Source organism: Lithobates pipiens, unplaced genomic scaffold (genome assembly GCF_037356315.1).
Source record: "Lithobates pipiens isolate NorthernLeopardFrog02 unplaced genomic scaffold, aLitPip1_a1.2 Scaffold_19, whole genome shotgun sequence".
Taxonomy (NCBI): Eukaryota; Metazoa; Chordata; class Amphibia; order Anura; family Ranidae; genus Lithobates; species Lithobates pipiens.
The window spans coordinates 189,506,065-189,527,230 of NW_027507764.1; the positions used below are offsets into that span (position 1 = coordinate 189,506,065).

Below are 21,166 nucleotides of genomic sequence, written 5' to 3' on the forward strand. Positions count from 1 at the left end.
GATAAAGGTTGATGTATTAAATATCATATACACTTTTGCAATGGGCATATTAGCACTTATAAGAAATGTTTTTTAGGCTGCTTTCACACTGATCTACGTGTGTGGCACAGTGCACCTGTGACTTTTCTGTGGGTCACCTGCACTGAGCCATAAATCCTCACCCGGGGTGTGGGTAAACCACAGTGCATCAGTGTGAAAGCAGCCTTATAGGGGGGTCAGGACAGTAAGGTCTTGTTTACATTTGCGTTTTGGGAGGCAGTAAAACCCTATAGTTCATTGTGGCCCACGACTGGTTATCAAATCACTTAAATGGCCCACACTCATCAGAAGGTTGAGCGCCCCTTCAATAGAGGATGAGAAAAAAACAGGAGCTAAAAGAACCCATGTATTGCAGCATTATTTAGAAAAAAAAAACACTATTACATATTACTAGTGATTTTTTCATTCTTCCATTTTGTTTTTTTCCAGTATAGTTTTGATTTAAAGAGACCCGGATTCACACTTGAGTGTGAGTATTGTTGTGTGATTTTACAAAAATTTTGTGCATATTTTGTGCATTTTTCAGTGTTGGCAAAGCTAGTTACAAGGAGGGGGGAGATGGTGCTAATTTTTTCTGATGTTCCCACTGAAGTCTAATGGTGCCAGAAATGTGTGATCAAGCCCCAAACAAGTTCCTTCACTTCTTTGACCACCGAGTGACACCAAATTGCTCAGATATGAATGGGCGCAGTAGTAGAATAACATGGAGCTAAAGCATGAATGAGAAACAAATTAAATGTATTTTGTAATTTTTTCAGTAGTGATGTCCTGTAGGCAGATATACCATATTTATCGGCGTATAACACGCACTTTTTCCCCCTTAAAATCAGGGGAAAATCACGGGTGCGTGTTATACGCCGATCCCCTGCGATTGTTCGGCTCTGGGCGGCTTTCAGCTGTCTTCAGCCCTTCTCGCAGCTTTCGGCCCGCCTTCGGCAGTACTCGGCGGCTTTCGGCTGCCTCGGCCGTACTCGGCGGCTTTTGGCCGCTCTCGCCCCTTCTCAGCGGTTTTCGGCTGCCGAGAAGGGCCGAAAGCCGCCGAGTATGGCCGAAGGCGGCCGAGTGCCGCCGAGTACGGCCGAAGGTGGCCGAAAGCCACCTAGAACTTCCAGGCACCACCGAGATACACAGGACATCTCGGCAGCGCCATTTTTAAAAACAAAAGCTGACTCACTGAGGGAACAACGATGCACAAGGCTGCAATGACGGAAAGGCTGCATGATGGACAGGCTTCATGAGAGACAGGCTGCATGACGGACAGGCTGCATGACGGACAGGTTGCAATGACAAGGCTGCAATGACAAGGCTGCAATGACGGACAGGCTGCATGACAAGGCTGCAATGATGGACAGGCTGCATGACAAGGCTGCAAATGACACTGACAAGGCTTCAGATGGACACTGATCAGGCTGCATTGATGGGCATTTAAATGTAAGTTTTTTTTCCCTTAAATTTCCCTCCTAAAAGCTTTTTTCCTTAAAATTCCCTCCTAAACTTGGGGTGCGTGTTTTACGCTGGCGCGTGTTATACACCGATAAATACGGTAAATACAAATATGCTGAAAACTTTTCTAACTTGCCTTCATTGTAAATTAATTGATTATATATTATAATAAAAACATATTTTTATTAGTTATTATAATTTAGAATCCCAGTGACCAGTGAGAATTTCAGTTAAAAAAGGGGTTACAAAAAACGTTTTGCTGGGATATTATCAACTGTGGAAAAAATGAGCAGAGCAAATGCTCCATGCAGCTTCATATAGAGAGTAAACTTGTCAACATCCATATTTCATGAAAGGTGACAAAATTTCAGGTTCTTTTATAAAAAGGCCCCCGAATCAGTGAAAATTATAGCTTACAAGGTTTACTGTTTTGTAACAATGTGTTAAAATATCAACTTAAAACATTCTCACTGTGTATAGTTTTCCTTTGACCATCATAAGAGTGAACATCTTCTTATGACATCTTATACACAATGTCTGCCTATTTGTTTGTTGTGAACATCAATAAAATGACATCTCATTCCAGATTGCTCCCTGATTTTTCTCTTTTGGAAAAGCAAAATTGTTATACCACAGACCAACAATTTTCGAAAAGGTCAGGTAGCTTGCAGCTTATTATTTAAGCTATTTCATGTATCTGGACTGGAACTCTTTCCACATATTATTTTTAAATGATCCATCATTCGAAGGTATAGAAACAATGCACTTACCACTACATGATAGTTTGTAAAAAAAAGTTGTGTCCAAGTACATAAAACAGTATATATGGACGTGTGTTTCACTTACCTAAAGCTTTTTCTTTTCAGGCCGAAGAAAGAAAAATGCAATATATTTAAAGCACATGTCCACTCACACCTAGTATCTTAGATCGTAGGGCTTGCCAATTTAAAGAGGATCTGTGAGCCTTGAAATATAGGTTCTGCCAGTGCTGAGTTATTTTAAAGGGTGTAGACTGTAGACGTTCCTTGTGTTTATAATGATCTATGTCTGCTGTCCTAGTGTGTCAATGAGCTAGAACAAGCATGCAGACAGGAGATCTGTTTTTTCACACTTCACTCTGGATAGTTTTAGGTCAATAAACTTATATGTAGTGAAACCAAGATCTAGCCAGCACCCTCTACAAGAATCCTGTAAGAACCAGCAATAGGACCCATAAAAAGAGTCCATCGATGTAATATTTTAAAGTTATATACTAGCAGCTTCAATTTAATCACTATACTGTATATAAAGATAGTCTGGTTCCACATCCATATTTTCATAACCACAGTTGAGATAGATATTCTGACTTTAAATGTACCACACAGAAATGCATATTTGAGTAAAAATAAATAAATATTAGTGATACTAACATAATGTATGACTCAAATCAGAGCATTGTTAAAATGTATCATTACCGTATATACTCGAGTATAAGCCGAGATTTTCAGCCTCTTTTTTGAGGCTGAAAGTGCCCCCCTCGGCTTATACTCGAGTCATCGCTGTCTGCCCGCTCGATCAGCGTGTCGAGCAGACAGACAGCGGCCATTCTATGATTCAAAAGCCGCGCCTCCGGCTCCGCCTTCGCCTGTGATAGGCGGAACACTGAATTTCCCAGCAGCCTGTGTTCCGCCTATCACGGGCGTCGTCTCATCCTCGTACTACGGACGAGGATGATACGACGTCCGTGATAGGAGGAACACAGGCTGCTGGGAAATTCAGTGTTCCGCCTATCACAGGCGAAGGAGGAGGCGCGGCTTTTGAATTTTACAATGGCCGCCGACGAAGAGGGCACGGGACGGAGGCAAGGCAAGGCACGGCACGGCACGGCACGGGACGGGACGGGACGGGACGGGACGAAGGCAAGGCACGACGGCAAGGCACGACACGGGACGGAGGCTCGGGACAAAGGCTCGGGACACAGGTAGGCTGGACACACACACACACACACACACACACACACACACACACACACACACACACACACACACACACACACGGATGGAGACACACACACACGGATGGATGGATGGATGGATGGAGACACACACACACACAGGGATGGATGGATACACACACACACAGGGATGGATGGATGGATGGAGACACACACACACAGGGATGGATGGATGGATGGATGGAGACACACACACACAGGGATGGATGGATGGATGGATGGAGACACACACACACAGGGATGGATGGATGGATGGATGGAGACACACACACACAGGGATGGATGGATGGATGGACACACACACACACAGGGATGGATGGACGGACACACAGGGATGGACGGACACACAGGGATGGACGGACACACAGGGATGGACGGACACACACACAGGGATGGACAGGCATGTCTCACCCTCGGCTTATACACGAGTCAATAAGTTTGCCAGTTTTTTTGGGGGTAAATTGGGGGCCTCGGCTTATATTCGGGTCGGCCTATACTCGAGTATATACGGTATATTAGAAATTACAAACACCATCCTTAATGACATTCCTTAACCCAGTGTTTCTCAACTCCAGTCCTCAAGATGCCCCAACAGGTCACGTTTTCTGGATTTCTCTCAGATGAAACAGCTGTGGTAATTACTAAAGCAGTGAATGTGATCAAATCACCTGTGCAAAATAATGGTAAACCTGAAAACATGACCTATTGGGGCGCCTTGAGGACTGGAGTTGAGAAACACTGCCTTAACCCATGCCCATGTGTACATTTGTTTAGATCTTCTTAATATGAATCCTTAGTATGATGTTAGTATAACATCCTCTCTATAACATAATCTTGGCTAATGGTGGAATGGTATCCCATTTCAATGGACCTTAAGTGTTTGTTTTGAGCAATATATGTTGATAATAAAAAAAAATGTATTTGATTTTACATATATGTATATGCATTTCTATGTGGTACTTGCAAATCCTGAAAATCTATCTCGAGTGTGGTCAATTTAATCACTTGCAGACATCTAATACATTTTAATAATCTAGGGGGGTCAGTTTTTAGTTTTAACACACTCACCTAAGGCAAATCTGTTATGATCTGCCTGCATTACAGGGGAGTTTTTGTGCTGGCGTCAACAATATTTATTGGGCTCTCAATCCACATGTACCCCATGGCACAGGTTTCGGACACAGAGAAGAATGGGGTGTAGTAGACACCCTGACCCATTTCCTCTCTCCCTCTCTTCCCCATCTTTTTTTTTTCTCTTTTCTTGAATTTGCTGGTGGTTTTCTAGTTTTTTTCTTTACTATACTTGCACTCACTCCCTTGTCCGTACAATACTTTTGATCCCTATATGGTTGTATTGCCTATTAAAATAAATGGCAGTATAGCCAGGTGCTTGGCTAGAGACAGAGGGCAATTTGGGACACTGCTGCAGCACTCTCTGTTCTCCCAATGGACCTGAGTCTGAACGGGTTAAGACTACCTCACCTCCATTCATCAAGGGGCAGCTGACATGTAGAAGGAGCTCAAGAGACTTGATTGGCAGCACTGAATCATGGGAGATAAAGTTTGGGAAAGAAACTTTACTATGGCAAGGAATGGATGATTGGATTACAATTCTCAATGCAAGCTGGGTATAAGGGGAGTGAAAGCTGTATTTATATTCAAGGTTGAATATTGAGTAGCTTTCTCTTTGCTGAGAGGAGGCTGAGGTTTGCACATTGCTGCTCTGTGTGAACATCAACCTGCCACAAGCTAGCCCTGTATGCTGAAGATTGAAGTCTCTCCAGGCAGTGAACTGACATCTGAACAGTGAGACCCCTGTTACTGATGGAAGAACACTGCTGCCATTAATCTTTTCTTGATAGAAGAGACTGAGCATATGGGGACTGGCCATCTAACTAGCAGCATTATTTACTGAATGCAGACTTTACTGGGACTGTACTCATGTGACCCACCATAAAGTCTGGGCCCCAACGCTAGCCAGCTGAAGAACTAAGGCTAAAGACTGCTTCCTTGCTTCCTACTTCAAAAAAACTTTATCTATTGTCAATAGTGAGAGGTACCTCTTTAAGGAGTTTTAAATTAAATTTAATCAGTTCATATAGAGTGCACTGTATAGTGTATATAGCCTATTGTTAACAGAGGAATGAATGCAGCATTGATTAACATTTTGTTGCTGTTTTCTAATGCAATTACTCAGTAACTTTGTGGATTTCTAGGTTTACTATTGTTTGGCTACAAAGAAATCCATTCTAGTGGCTAGTAAACATATTGTCTACTGAACTGTGAGCTGACCCTTTACTTACTCATTTATTTGTATATTACTATTTACTATAACCCGTGATAATATATTACGTCCATGTACCACTAACCAGCCTGATGCTTGCCTTTTGATACTGAACTTTAGTTGTGTGCATGGTATTTATATTTGTGCTCCCAGTACCAGTGCAGTGTCCATTTGCTTAACCTAGTATGTTAGTGGGGCTGAGGTTGTTTTGCAGAACAAAACAACCTCAGAAGAACAGAGAACCCAGTCTACCAAGCGGCTCCTGTGTGTTTAGGCTGGATTCACAACTATGCATTTTTAGTGCTTTTTGCATTTTGCAGATTTGCACTACAGTCCATTTAACATGGTTTCCCATGGAACACGTCTTGTAATGCAAATCTGCAAAATGCAAAAAGCACAAAAAATGCCTTAGACCTAAAGCAGCCATAAGTATCATGTACATTGTACGCTATATGTCTGATGTATGTTGACTTAATCAATCATTTGGATTGTTACTTTCTCTTAAATAAATAATTTTTAATGAAAAAAAAATACATTATTTATTAACAACTAGAAGGTTACTGATCCTACTTCATATCTGAGATATTAATTTAGGTAGAATTTGACTTTAAAATACAGAGGTTAAAGAAATAATGTTCCAATAGTTTACAACTTACCGTTAATACAGTTGTTACCATCATATGCAGTTCTTGAGCAGTCGCATGTGTAACCCTTGTAGAGTTCATTACATGTGCCTCCATTTTTGCAGAGATTTTTATAACTGGTGCAGTGTCCTGAACAGCCAGGCTTTACACCTTGGGTTGCCTTTGCTCTTTCTTCCAAATCTAAGGGAACACCATTCACTCTCAATGCACGGATGCATCCCAAAAATCCTTTCTGGTCTCCAGCAGCACCTTTTGTGTTTAAATATGACAATATAAAATATTAAACTGGGAATTCAATTGGTTTTAATGATACAATATAAATTCTTGTCTTACAGAATTATTTCATTTTGTTTGTATCCTGGTACCTTAAAGTGGAGTTGCCCCCCAAAAAATAAAACCACTTAAAAATCTTAAAAAAAATCAAAAAAAAATAATTGGCAAAAAAAAAAATTTTTACTCACCTCTAAATACCGGTTGCTAGGGGGTCCCTCGTAGTCTGCCTTCTTCATTGCCCGGGCTGGTGACATCACTTCCCCTCGCGCCGCACATTCACCTGGGACCTGTCACGTGTCCCAGGTGACTGTACGGCGTATCACGGCGCCCTGCGCCGCTCGCGCATGCGCAGTGGGTGCCCGGCTGTGAAGCCACAGCCGGGTGCCCACAGTATGCATGACGGCGCCGCGAGCGGAGCGGGGAGCGAGGGGGGGGCTTCGTTCCCACGCATCGCTGGAACCCGGGACAGGTAAGTGTCCGATTATTAAAAGCCAGCAGCTGCAGTATTTGTAGCTGCTGACTTTTAATTTTTTTTTTTTAGGGGGTACCCCACTTTAAGCTTAAACAATCAAATAACTAGTTTAGAACTGATTAGAGCTTGAGCTGCTGCCTATCACTAAGGTTGGTCTGAGGTTACAGCCACACAGATGCACCTGCAGCTAAACATCGCTTCTGAATGCAGCAACACCGCGTGCTATGTTATTAGCTGCATCCAGTTTATGTGTTCCCAGAACACTGCAAAAACACCCAGCCCTGGACTGAGTCAAAGGTTGGTTGGAGAATTTTACAAACAAACAGCAGCAGCATTAGCCATTGATTTGCACATGGTACAAATCTGACAGTTGCTACTGGTCAGACACACTGGGGGTTATTTACTAAAGGAAAATCCACTTTTGACTGCAAGTGCACTTGGAAGTAAAGTCGCTGTAGATCCGAGGGAGACATGCAAGGAAAATAAAACACAGCATTTTAGCTTGCGCATGATTGGATGATAAAATCAGCAGAGCTTCCACTCATTTCAGATCTACCCCTTAGATTTGGAGTGACTGCAGTTCCAAGTGCACTTGCAGTGCAAAGTGAATTTTCCTTTAGTAAATAACCCCCACTGTGTGCAAACAGTGTTTTCAACCATGGACAAGAATCAATCAAAGAAGTCACACTTTTTTTGCTGCAGCTGAAGAAGATTAGGCTCACTAAACCTAAACTGTACCTCCACAAAAAGAGGTACAGTATGTCTAGAAAGTTTAGATCTGTAATAAAACAGGATGGTATAAACCAATAAACTAGATACAAACAAAATGCTATGCTAAGGAAAATTAAAAAAACATTGTTCTAAGGAAATTTTTTGAATATAAACATGTATTATGTTTTTAAAAATCATGTGTCCTTGATTGCTGCATGCCAAAAAATTACTCACTACGTGTACTATTTTCATCTAAAGATTATCCACGGGTGTGACATGTGGTCATATTAGTTTGTGTTTTCTGACCCTGACATACATATTTGTAACATGTGTTTTTTAAATGCACTGTGCTCCTAAACAAATGATAAAAACTAGCTGAAACAAAAACTATTATATATACATACATTTTCACAAATAAGAGCAAGAAAAAAAAAATCATCAATATCGGCAACGTTGGTATTGATAACTTTTTATTGCAACTATTTGTGAATTTTGATGTCTGTATAACACATATATATATATATATATATATATATATATATATATATATATATATATATATATATATATATATATATTTTTTTTTTTTTTTTTTTAAATATTCATTTAGTTTTAATTATTTATTCAAGAGCACAGTGAACATATTGATTGATGATCACTATTTCATTTGCACAGCAGCTCTCGTTAGGGTGGTAGATAGGAGTGCAGATTTTTTATTTGTAGATTTTTTTGTAAGGTGTAGAAATCACATAACTGACTGAACTGTTTTATAAATCATTTGATAGGTAGCATCACATACATTCATGTGCATGAAAACATTTTGAGGTTAGTGCAGCTTGAATTCAATTATCATCATCGATACAGCCATTAACAATAGCAGGCTGCTACAGGGACAAAGCAGAGGCCTCTGCCATTTTTAAAGTTTCACTTTATTGTGGTGACTTTTAAAAAAAACAAAGTACCTTCTTATCAACTTTACATTTCAATTACAGTAATCAATCTTAAATCCTAAGCATGGTTACAAGATATAATAGAAGAAATTCCTCACTATGGCCTGTTCAGTAACTCGGCACCATGGTAATGGTTTCTTATATGACAAGGCATTAGAGAATTTACATAATGTTCTCTTTTCTTTGGAGCTGAACATTCAAGCAAAGAAATGAATATTGTGATTTCTTCCTCTCTTGTAGATATGTACTCAGAGTGGCAAAGGAAAAACATAATTCGAAAATGCAATCATCCATCCAACAACTGTTACTTGTACACTGTATCGGGTGTATTCATCCAACATTCTGAACTTCAAGGATTAAAATGAGTGAGAACATTTTTTTAACCAGATTTGAGGAGTATTGCACCTTTTTGATGGGAATTTCTGACTTCCAAAAGAGCACCATTTCCAATACCTGGTGTCTTTTGTTGGGTTCACCTATACTAACTTGCATACCCACATATAACTTTCTGTGCATACCTGCCCACTACCCAGAGTAAATCAGACACTGTTGTGTCATCAGACTCACCCCCACCCACATATAAAATCACTGCTGAAGCACAGCATTCACATTTACTGGAAGCTAGGTACTTCTGGTTAATTCTAGACACTGGCACCAGATGGAGTCACAGAGGTTGATTTAGTAAAGGTAAAATAAATAGGCTGTTCCATTTGCTAAAACAGTTGCACTTAGTAGAAATAATTTCCCCATAGCTTAAATTTCACTTTGCAAAGAATACCCAATCATGTGCAAGAAAATTTTAAAAATTGCATTTTAGCTTGCACATGATTGGATAATGAAAGTTAGCAGAGCTTATCCTTTTTATTTTTGTTTACTAATCTTGGGATAATTCCCTTGCAAAGTGAAAATTGTATTTGCCTTTTGTAAATCAACTCCAAGGTGATAATACACTTGTTTTGCTCTACTCTCCCCCTGTGCCATATTATCTTAATTTATCACAGTCATAGACAGTGCATTTGCTTGTTGACGGTGTTCATTACTGGCAGTCATTGATTTTTATTTCTACCTTTGTTAGTTATACCTGCAGAAGAACTTGCAGAGTTATCACTATACTTCATAAACAGGGAAGTAGGAATTAGGCATGATCAGTTAAGCTGGCCATTCATGAATCAAAATTTCTGCAGGGATCGGTCAAATTTCAATCTATGTATGGAGACTATGGTTAAACAGAAGTCGATCTACCTGTCGACTTCTGTTCAACCAACCTGTTGGAAAATTTCTGCTTGGTCAGCACTGCAGGCAATAGCTTGCAGTGCTGATCAGTGCTGATCAGTCTCCAAGGTATCAGAATACAAAGACACAGCCGGAAGGATTGCTTCATCCACCTTGAATGTGTGGGTAGGGGAATCAAATGATTATTTTAGTTCAACCCTCTGGGCTCATTTATGGTCAGCTTTGGTGACTACTGTTAAAATTAGGGAGTGGAATTAAAATGATATACTGTAGAGATAGAGTAATACAGTTCAAAGATAGCTTTGTGCTTGTCCTGTATGTTGTACAACAATCTGTGTTCAGCTGCTCAAAATGTAAGGGCTCTTTCACACGCTCCGTCGATCCCCGCTGAGCAGGAAGATGACAGGTCCGTCTCTGCACACTGTGGAGGGACGGACCTGTCAGAGAGCCGCTCTCCCCTACGGGGGATCGGATGAGGACGGACCGTAGAGTCCATCATCACCCGATCCAATCCTCAGATGGATGGAAAAGTAGGTTTTTCCTCCGTCACACTTTTTTCGGATCAGAGCTGGTAGGATGTCAGCAAACATGTCATCGCTGACATCCGACGCTTCATAGAGGTCTATGGAGCATCAGTTCAGGTCCACCTAGAAAACTGACAGGCGGACCTGAAAGGACAGTTCGTGTGAAAGAGGCCTAATGCATTCAACATCAAAAGTTAGACGGAACAATTCCGGCAGACCATTCGATCGTGTGTGGGCTGCAGCGGACTTTTGATTTGTAAAAGTCTGACAGACTTTAGAAATGGAACATGTTTCAAATTTTTCCGCCAGAACTCCGCCGGACCCAGTTCCTACCGAGAAATCCGCTCGTGTGTATGCTAGTCCGACGGACAAAAACCGACGCGAGGGCAGCTATTGGCTACTGGCTATGAACTTCCTTATTCTACTCCAGTCGTACGTCATCACGTTCAAATCCATCTGACTTTGGTGTGATTGTGTGTGGCCAAGTCCGTTCATTCGGAAAGTCCGTCAGAACTCTGTCAGAACTCCATCAGAACTCCGTCGAAAGTCTGTCGGACCTTGTCCCTCGAAAAGTCTGGTTGTGTGTGCGTGGCATTAGTCTTTTTATTAGTAATGTAGTTTAACATTAGTTCAATGTTATCCCATTAGAGCTCAGGCACAAGTAACCGCCAGAAACCTGGGAGGGAGGCCTCAAAAAGTTTTGACTCCCTAGGGGTCTCCATGGAGTTTAATCTGGCACTGTGTTTTTTCTCCAAATGTGAAAACAAAAAGAAACAGACATTTCACACACATATTGCCAACATTATTGTATTATTTGTGACTTTTGCAAGAATGCTGAGACAGTCACATAGACATTTTTTTTTCTAAATAGACCCTTAAGTTCCAGTTTTATGTAAAATAGGGAAAAATACCACTAAACTCATTAATCTCTGTCACATAGTTGATGCTGGGAACTTAATAGTTTGTTCATCTTTCCAGTTGTAGAAGACTATTGTGAAACAGACACTTTGATTTTGAAGCAGGGTGTCACTCAACCCTACATAACCTCAACCTATAAAATTACTGTATTTATCAGCATATGACATGCATAGGCGTATAACACGCACCCCAATTTAGGAGGGAAGTTTCAGGAGAAAAAACTTTTTTTTTTAAATAAACCACTTTGAAACTAAATAATGGTCAGTGAGCATCAATGTAGCCTGATTAGTGCCCATCTGCAGCCTTAATGCAGCCTGATCTGTGCCCATCTCTCCCTTCAATGCAGCTGCCTGATTAAGTCTCACCGTCTCTCAATGCAGGAAATCATTGAGCCATCATCTCCTGTTTACTGAATGGACCCTTTTTGGCTTAACCAATGTAGCAATGTGGACCACAATTGCCACAAACAGTTTATTCCATATCTGTATTTCGTTTAACCCCCTATTGCCCAGTTGTACTAAACTGACATCATATTTGTGAGCTCAACCAAAGGGATTGTGGGATTGGTAGTTCTTTCAGATGGCTGTTCCCTTGCATGACTATACACTCGGACCACATATCCCAGGGATCTTTGCTACCATCAAGGAAATCGCTGGGAAGACCTATAAAAGAAACCAGAGGCCCTCCCCACACTCTCTTCTTCATGGGCCTTGTGTGTTGATGGACCTCTCCCTGTAGGGAGAGTGAGGTCGCGGCCTACCACGTGGTATACAGAATTCCTGCTTGACCGAGAACACCAGTGCTACACCAGTATCCAAGGTTTAGGAATTAGATTTTAGATTTTAGGAGGCTGTAAACAATTTCTTATTGGTACCTCCTTTGTAGCAGGGAAATCCATCCTTCATAAGTGGATCTACCCCCACCCCCCACCATAGAATGGGTGGTGAACTCTTTACGTAAGAAATCACCCATTCAAAAATTCTTTGAGGTTTGGGAGTCTTTCATACAAAACTTTCCTGTAGATACTCAACAATCCAAAGTACAATGCTTTTAATACACCCAACAGTTCCAAAGCAGATTGCTAACCAATGAACACCCTAAACACTCAGGTGCTTACTAAGGTGCACCCCTATACCCTGCACTGCTAGTCTGTTCTCAAACTGTTTTAATAAATTGTACACTCTTATTCTTATACTGTCTAATTGGACAAATGTTGCGGCCACTCTTATTGTTAAATGCATTCTTGCATAAAAAACTGATAAGTAGACATTAGAGTAGAGGAGGGGTGTGGTATTAAACAAAGCTAATCATAAAACACACATTTGGGTACTTCTACTTTTAAGCAGAGTATAAAAAGCCATCACAGTTTCCTGTAGTAAATGCAAACTAGCCAGCAACGGCAATGTCATCTTCTTCCCTCCCTTCTGTTATCAATCCTATTCAAAATTGTCAATGATATTCTGATCATCTGCTGCTTTTACCTAAATTAATTTGACATCATCTGGAAGGGATAGGTGTTATGAGCAGCTCATATGCTACACATGGTTTCCTCCACGTCCATAAGAATCCACTAAGCCTAATTTTCCTACTTTTTCCCCTCTGGTCTGCAAGCTCCAAACATCTATTGTGTCATATATGAACAAGGAACAGCAACAGATACTCAGTAATCCCACTGTCTACCAAATAAGCACCCACCTAGACATGGTGCTAGTGGTGAAGCAACTGCTTTTACCAGTTAGACCATTTAAACTTCTTTAAAGTCCCATTTATAGCAAAATACATAACACTACCAACACATCTAAAAGGTAAAGTAAGTACCGTAATATCACTTGTCTTTTTTTGCCCATTTAATAAATATGGCAACATTGTAGCAATACCTGGTAATACCTCCAGAAATGTCAAGGTCATATTTGGGAACCAAATACAGTGCCAGATTAAACTCCATGGAAGCCCCTAGGGAGTCAAAACTTTTTGAGGCCTCCCTCCCAGGTTTCTGGAGGTTACTTGTGCCTGAGCTCTAATGGGATAACATTGAACTAAGTAGTGTGCATGTTGGCAAATAGATAGATGCCAATCACTACTGTACATTATGCATATATAGGTTGCATCATTTTATATGGATGTAGTAAACATCTGTGCGTTTTATGGAAAGGGCCAGGTTTTTTTTCTGGTTTTTGGTTCCATGGACTTCAGTGGTTTAAAGATGTGTATTGAAAAACGCAAAATGCACCTGCAATATGCAAACTGCAACCTGCACAAGTGTGAATCAGGCTTTAAGAACGCTTCACTCTAATTTTCTTTCAAGATCAAATCAATTATTTTTTGTTATTTATTATATGGACCATTAAATGGGGCCCATAGGCCAGTGCTGCTCTGTCTATTTGGTAATCCAACACTGACCAAATATTCATCCTTTTTGACCATGCCTCCCTCTGCCATTGCTGTATTGTTTCTGGGGATAATAGGCTAATTGCTAGTTCACATAATGAATTTAGCAGGAAAAAAAAAAGTGAGAGGTTCTATATTGCTCCTTTTATTCTCTGGTTTGCTTGTATTCATAGTCCATCATAACCATACATACTTTAAACACCTCTAATGTTTGTGTATAAGTAGTTATTGCACCACTAGACCGTTGGGTTTCCTACATCTGACACATGCTTTAGTAAACAGTCAACATCTTTTGGTGTACTGAGACCATATAATGGCTGCTACCTCAATTATTATTAACAGCATGCAAAGAATAAAACTGAATCATATTTACTGATGTGCCACAAAATGTAAATATGCTGCATACGGCCTATTAAAATATTAATCTTTATTGCGGGTGTAGCATCAGGAGGGACTGGTTAATTTTGCAGCCATCATTAAAACGATATGAAGCACTTCTGTATTTTAATTTAATTATGAGAGTAGGTATCTATTACATAAGACATCCAGATGTTACTGGCAACTATTGCATGTATCAGGGCAAAATGAGTGCTAAGCCGCCTCTGCATACCTGGCTTCCAGCTCCTGCTGAATCACTAGGCAATGATTTAATACACTTCTTTTTTTTCTAATCCCTTCTCTGCTGCAATAGTTTATTAAAAGCTCACATTTGCTCCAATTATAAGCTCTCAGCATTGAGCTGCCTAGATAATATTTGTATGATATTTTTATTACATCATTTGAACCTGAGAAACATATGGCAACTTTATGATACCTTATAACACTCTGCATGCAATGAGAAATCCTCAGAATGATTTGAACAATGGGCCTGCCAGTGACTTGAACACCAGGTGTGATGAAATCCATGTCATTTATTGATGCCACTTTTAATATTATAAATAACAAAACATGGACGCAGAAAAGTAGTTATAAGTATTGCAAAGAGGCCATCCAATTTTAGTTTAACTGATGTAACAGTTGTAATAGTTTTGTTGTAAATTAAAGTATATTTAAAGCAGATTTTTTTTGTTTGGGATAGTGTAGTGAATACCCCGTCAAGTTTGTTTTTTGCTGTCTGTGTCCCATTGGCAGAATTTCCTTCATTTTAGCTCTTCTTCAGCCATCTTTGCTCCTCCCAGTGACGTCACGTCCGCCCTGCATTCCACTCTGGTCAGCACAGATTTCCTGGTGTACACAGGGCATCCATGCCCCATCTCCTTCAATGTTCCAGACCAGAGGCAGCCCCTGCAGGACTGACTGAATGGTGGATGCCCTCACATTTGACAGGCCAAATATTTCTTTGATTATGTGAGTGTTTTTAATCTTCTGCAAATAAATCCTCACTATTTTAATGCTGCACTTAGGTGGCGCTTCTCTCCTTTTTTTTCCCACTTATATCCCTGCAGAGCCGGTTTATCTCTGAGGACAGCAGCCCCTAGATATGTACATGGTTGTACCTTTATGGACTCTTAATGGCCTTTAAGCCCTTGTACACACGGTCAGACATTCCAAAAGGAAAATGTCCGATCGAACCGTGTTGTCGGATAATCCGACCATGTGTGGGCTCCATCGGACTGTTTCCATCAGAATATCCGACCGACAAAGTTTTAGAGCTGGACTATAAAATTTTCCGACAACATGATTCCTAGACCAAAGCTATTGGCTACTAGCCTGAATGTAGTCCCATCGTAACGAAATAACATCATCACGTTACGAACGATCGGATTTTCCGACAACTTTGCCCGACCGTGTGTATGCAACACCAGTTTCGGACAAAATCCGTCGGACAAAATTCGGCGGATTTGGTTGTCGGAATGTCCGACCGTGTGTACAAGGGATATTAGCTCTAGCCATAACATATCCTGTAGAGCTGTTTTCCCTTGTGTATAAATAGTCCAATTTTCAGCGTCTTTATGTTGGTTGTTGTTTATATCCATTCCCATATATATTTTATTGCACTGATTCAATGCATATTAACTGTCCTCCGTCTGATTGTTTGTTAAGTACCAGAGCTCCATCTGATACCCTGCCCTTCTTGCATGGTCCATGCGCCAACCTTTCTACCTTTATTGTTGCAAATATACAGTATCTCACAAAAGTGAGTACACCCCTCAGATTTCTGTGAATATTTTATTATATCTTTTCATGTGACAACACTGAAGAAATTACACTTTCCTGCAATGTAAAGTAGTGAGTGTACAGCTTGTATAACAGTGTAAATTTTCTGTCCCTTCAAAATATCTCAACACACAGCCATTAATGTATAAACCGCTGGCAACAAAAGTGAGTACACCCCTATGTGAAAAATGTCCAAATTGGGCCAAAGTGTCAATATTTTGTGTGGCTACCTTTATTTTCCAGCACTGCCTTAACCCTCTTGGGTATGAAGTTCACCAGAGCTTCACAGGTTGCCATTGGAGCCCTCTTCCACTCCTCCATGATGACATCATGGAGCTGGTGGATGTTAGAAACCTTGCGCTCCTCCACCTTCTGTTTGAGGATGCCCCACAGATGCTCAATAAGGCTTAGATCTGGAGACATGCTTGGCCAGTCCATCACTTTTACCCTCAGCTTCTTTAGCAAGGCAATGGTCATCTTGGAGGTGTATTTGGGGTTGTTATCATATTGGAATACTGCCCTGCGTCCCAGTCTCCAAAGGGAGGGGATCATACTCTACTTCAATATGTGACAGTACATGTTGGCATTCATGGTTCCCTCAATGAACTATAGCCCCCCAGTGCTGGCAGCACTCATGCAGCCCCAGACCATGAAACTCCTACCACCATGCTTGACTGTAGGCAAGACACACTTGTCTTTGTACTCCTCACCTGGTTGCCACCACACATGCGTGACACCATCTGAATCAAATACGTTTATCTTGGTCTCATCAGACCACAGGACATGATTCCAGTAATCCATGTCCTTAGTCTAATTGTCTTCAGCAAACTGTTTGCAGGCTTTCTTGTGCATCATCTTTAGAAGAGGGATCCTTCTGGGACAAAAGCCATGCAGTCCAATTTGATGCAGTGTGCAAGGTATGGTCTGAGCACTGACAGGCTGACCTCCCACCCCTTCAAACTCTGCAGCAATGCTGGCAGCACTCATACGTCTATTTTCCAAAGACAGCCACTGGATATAGCGCTGAGCATGTGCACTCAACTTCTTTTGTCAATCATGGCAAGGCATGTTCTGAGTGGAACCTGTCCTGTTAAAGTGCTGTATGGTCTTGGCCACGGTGCTGCAGCTCAATTTCAGGGTCTTGGCAATCTTCTAATAGCCTAGGCCATCTTTATGTAGAGCAAAAATTATTTTTCTTTAGGTCCTCAGAGTTCTTTGCCATGAGCTGCCATGTTGAACTTCCACTGATCAGTATGAGAGAGTGAGAGCGATAACACCAAATTTAACCACTTTCAGACCGGACCATTTTGCTGGTAAATGACCAGAGGTCTTTTTACACTTTGGCACTGCGCTGCTTTAACTGGTAATTGCGCGGTCATGCAATGTTGTACCCAAACAAAATTTGCGTCCTTTTCTTCCCACAAATAGAGCTTTCTTTTGATGGTATTTGATTGCCTCTGCGATTTTTATTTTTTGCGATATAAACGTAAAAAGACCGCAAATTTTGAAAAAAAATGATATTTTCTACTTTTTGTTATTAGAAAAATCCAATAAACTCAATTTTAGTCATACATTTAGGCCAAAATGTATTCAGCCACATGTCTTTGGTAAAAAAAAAGTCAATAATTGTATATTTATTGGTTTGCGCAAAAGTTGTCACATCTACAAACTAAGGTACGTTTTCTGGAATTTACGCAGCTTTTAGTTTACGACTGCCTATCTCATTTCTTGAGGTGCTAAAATGGCAGGGCAGTACAAAACCCCCCCAAATGACCCCATTTTGGAAAGTAGACCCCCTAAGGAAATTGATAAGAGGCATGTTGAGCCCATTGAATATTTTATTTTTTTGCCTCAAGCGATTGAATAATGACAAAAAAAAAAATTTTTTTTTTTTTTTACACAAAGTTGTCACTAAATGATATATTGCTCACACATGCTATGGGCGTATGTGAAATGACACCCCAAAATAAATTCTGCTGCTTCTACTGAGTATGGGGATACCACATATGTGGGACTTTTTGGGAGCCTAGCCGCGTACGGGGCCCCGAAAACCAAGCACCGCCTTCAGGCTTTCTAAGGGCGTAAATTTTTGAGTTCACTTCTCACTACCTATTACAGTTTTGAAGGCCATAAAATGCCAAGATGGCACAAAACCCCCACAAATGACCCCATTTTAGAAAGTAGACACCCCAAGCTATTTGCTGAGAGGCATGTTGAGTTCATGGAATATTTTATATTTTGCCACAAGTTGCGGGAAAATTACAAACTTTTTTTTTTTTTTTTTTTTTTTAACAAAGTTGTCACTAAATGATATATTGCTCATGCATGCCATGGGCATATGTGAAATGACACCCCAAAATAAATTCTGCTGCTTCTCCTGAGTACGGGGATACCACATATGTGGGACTTTTTGGGAGCCTAGCCGCGTACGGGGCCCCGAAAACCAAGCACCGCCTTCAGGCTTTCTAAGGGCGTAATTTTTTGATTTCACTCCTCACTACCTATTACAGTTTTGAAGGCCATAAAATGCCAAGATGGCACAAAACCCCCACAAATGACCCCATTTTAGAAAGTAGACACCCCAAGCTATTTGCTGAGAGGCATGTTGAGTCCATGGAATATTTTATATTTTGCCACAAGTTGCGGGAAAATTACAAACTTTTTTTTTTTTTTTTTTTTTTTCACAAAGTTGTCACTAAATGATATATTGCTCACGCATGCCATGGGCATATGTGAAATGACACCCCAAAATAAATTCTGCTGCTTCTCCTGAGTATGGGGATACCACATATGTGGGACTTTTTGGGAGCCTAGCCGCGTACGGGGCCCCAAAAACCAAGCACCGCCTTCAGGCTTTCTAAGGGCGTTACAGTTTTGAAGGCCATAAAATGCCAAGATGGCACAAACCCCCCCCAAATGACCCCATTTTGGAAAGTAGACACCCCTAAATTTAGGGGTACACTAGTGAGACTAGGTAATAAATGGCGGGTGCCCTGAAACTATAAAAAAATAACTAACCAACCAGCGTCACCTGTAACAGTTATATGGTGATCACTGGTGAAAGGGTTAACTAGGGGGCAATTAGGGGGCTTTATGCGGTAGTATATGGGGGTCCCTGGCGCTATAAAAAGCTGCAGCGAACCTAAATACCTACCTGCCTAACTAGCGTCACCTGTGACACTAATACGGCGATCAGAAAAACGATCGCTTATTAGGCTGGGTTCACACTGGAGCGATGCGGGAACGCCACGAATGCGTGGCGGGTTCCCGCATCGCATGCCTCCCGGCGGCAGTTCACACTGCCCTATGCGAACTGCTGGGAGTGTCAGTGAAATGTTACTGACACCCCCAGATCAGTTCGCATATCGCAGTGCGATCTGCAAACTCGGATCGCATGGTGTGAACACCCATGCGATCCGATTCTGCTGCGGGCCAAAAAAAGGGTCCCGTGCGAATTTGCGGCGGGTGCGGCGGGTGCGGCGAATGGCTGAACTCGAATCGCACAGAGATCGGATGTGATTTGCACTGCAGTGCGGTGTGAATCACATCTGTTCTCATAAACCGCTGCAATGTGAACCCAGCCTTAGTGACACTGGCGACGGGGGGTGATCACGGGGTTAAACCTTTATTGGGGGGGTTAGGGGGGTACCTTAGAACTAAAGGGGGCTAACCCTAACTGCCCTAACAGTTATTAGTCACAAATGACACCCGCCGGGTGATCAGGGGGTTAAACCTTTATTAGGTAATAAATGGCGGGTGCCCTGAAACTATAAAAAAATAACTAACCAACCAGCGTCACCTGTAACAGTTATATGGTGATCACTGGTGAAAGGGTTAACTAGGGGGCAATCAGGGGGCTTTATGCGGTAGTATATGGGGGTCCCTGGCGCTATAAAAAGCTGCGGCGAACCTAAATACCTACCTGCCTAACTAGCGTCACCTGTGACACTAATACGGCGATCAGAAAAATGATCGCTTATTAGGCTGGGTTCACACTGGAGCGATGCGGAAACGCCGCGAATCCGCGGCGGGTTCCCGCATCGCATGCCTCCCGGCGGCAGTTCACACTGCCCTATGCGAACTGCTGGGAGTGTCAGTGAAATGTTACTGACACCCCCAGATCAGTTCGCATATCGCAGTGCGATCTGCAAACTCGGATCGCATGGTGTGAACACCCATGCGATCCGATTCTGCTGCGGGCCAAAAAAAGGGTCCCGTGCGAATTTGCGGCGGGTGCGGCGGGTGTGGCGGGTGCGGCGGGTGCGGCGAATGGCTGAACTCGAATCGCACAGAGATCGGATGTGATTTGCACTGCAGTGCGGTGCGAATCACATTCGTTCTCATAAACCGCTGCAATGTGAACCCAGCCTTAGTGACACTGGCGACGGGGGGTGATCACGGGGTTAAACCTTTATTGGGGGGGTTAGGGGGGTACATTAGAACTAAAGGGGGCTAACTCTAACTGCCCTAACAGTTATTACAGTCACAAATGACACCAATGCAAAAAAAAAAAAAAAAAAAAAAAAAAATGACATTGGTGTCACTGTGACTGGGGGGCAGGGGTAATTGGGGGGGTGATCGGGGGGTAAAGGGGGGGTGTGAGTGTGCCTGGCATGTTCTACTGTGTGTGTGAGTGTTGGTGCAACTTACTGATCCGCTCTCCTCCGTGTCGGAACGAAAAATACCGACACGGAGGAGAGAATACATCACTTCCTCTCCTGTGTTTACATTACAGGAGAGGAAGTGATGTCACCGGGGATTTCTATTCGTCGGGAGCGATCGCGAGGGGGTGGCCATGAATGAATGGCCGTCCCCTCGTCCGGGATCGCTCCCGTACGAATACCGACCGCCGCAGGCACCGGGCGGGGGCCCGATCGGGCCCCCGACCCGCGGGAGGCAAGGGACGTACATGTATGTCCTTATGCCTGCCCGTGCCATTGTACCGACGTACATCGGCGTGCGGCGGTCGGCAACTGGTTAACACACCTGCTCCCCATTCACACCTGAGACCTTGTAACACATGCCACCGAGGAGGGAAAATGACTAAGTGGGCCCAATTTGGACATTTTCAGTTAGGGGTGTACTCACTTTTGTTGCCAGCGTTTTAGACATTAATAGTTGTGTGTTGAGTTATTTT

At 42.0% G+C, this 21,166-nt stretch overlaps 1 protein-coding gene across 1 annotated transcript in view; it reads right to left on the bottom strand.

Moving 5' to 3' along the window:
* Nucleotides 1-21,166, bottom strand: part of CNTNAP2 (contactin associated protein 2) — a 2,388,168-nt gene that overhangs the window by 164,283 nt on the left and 2,202,719 nt on the right. Inside the window, exon 18 of the mRNA XM_077491601.1 lies at nucleotides 6,416-6,652. Within this exon, the coding sequence (XP_077347727.1) occupies nucleotides 6,416-6,652 (237 nt within the window). The remainder of the gene's footprint in view (nucleotides 1-6,415; nucleotides 6,653-21,166) is intronic.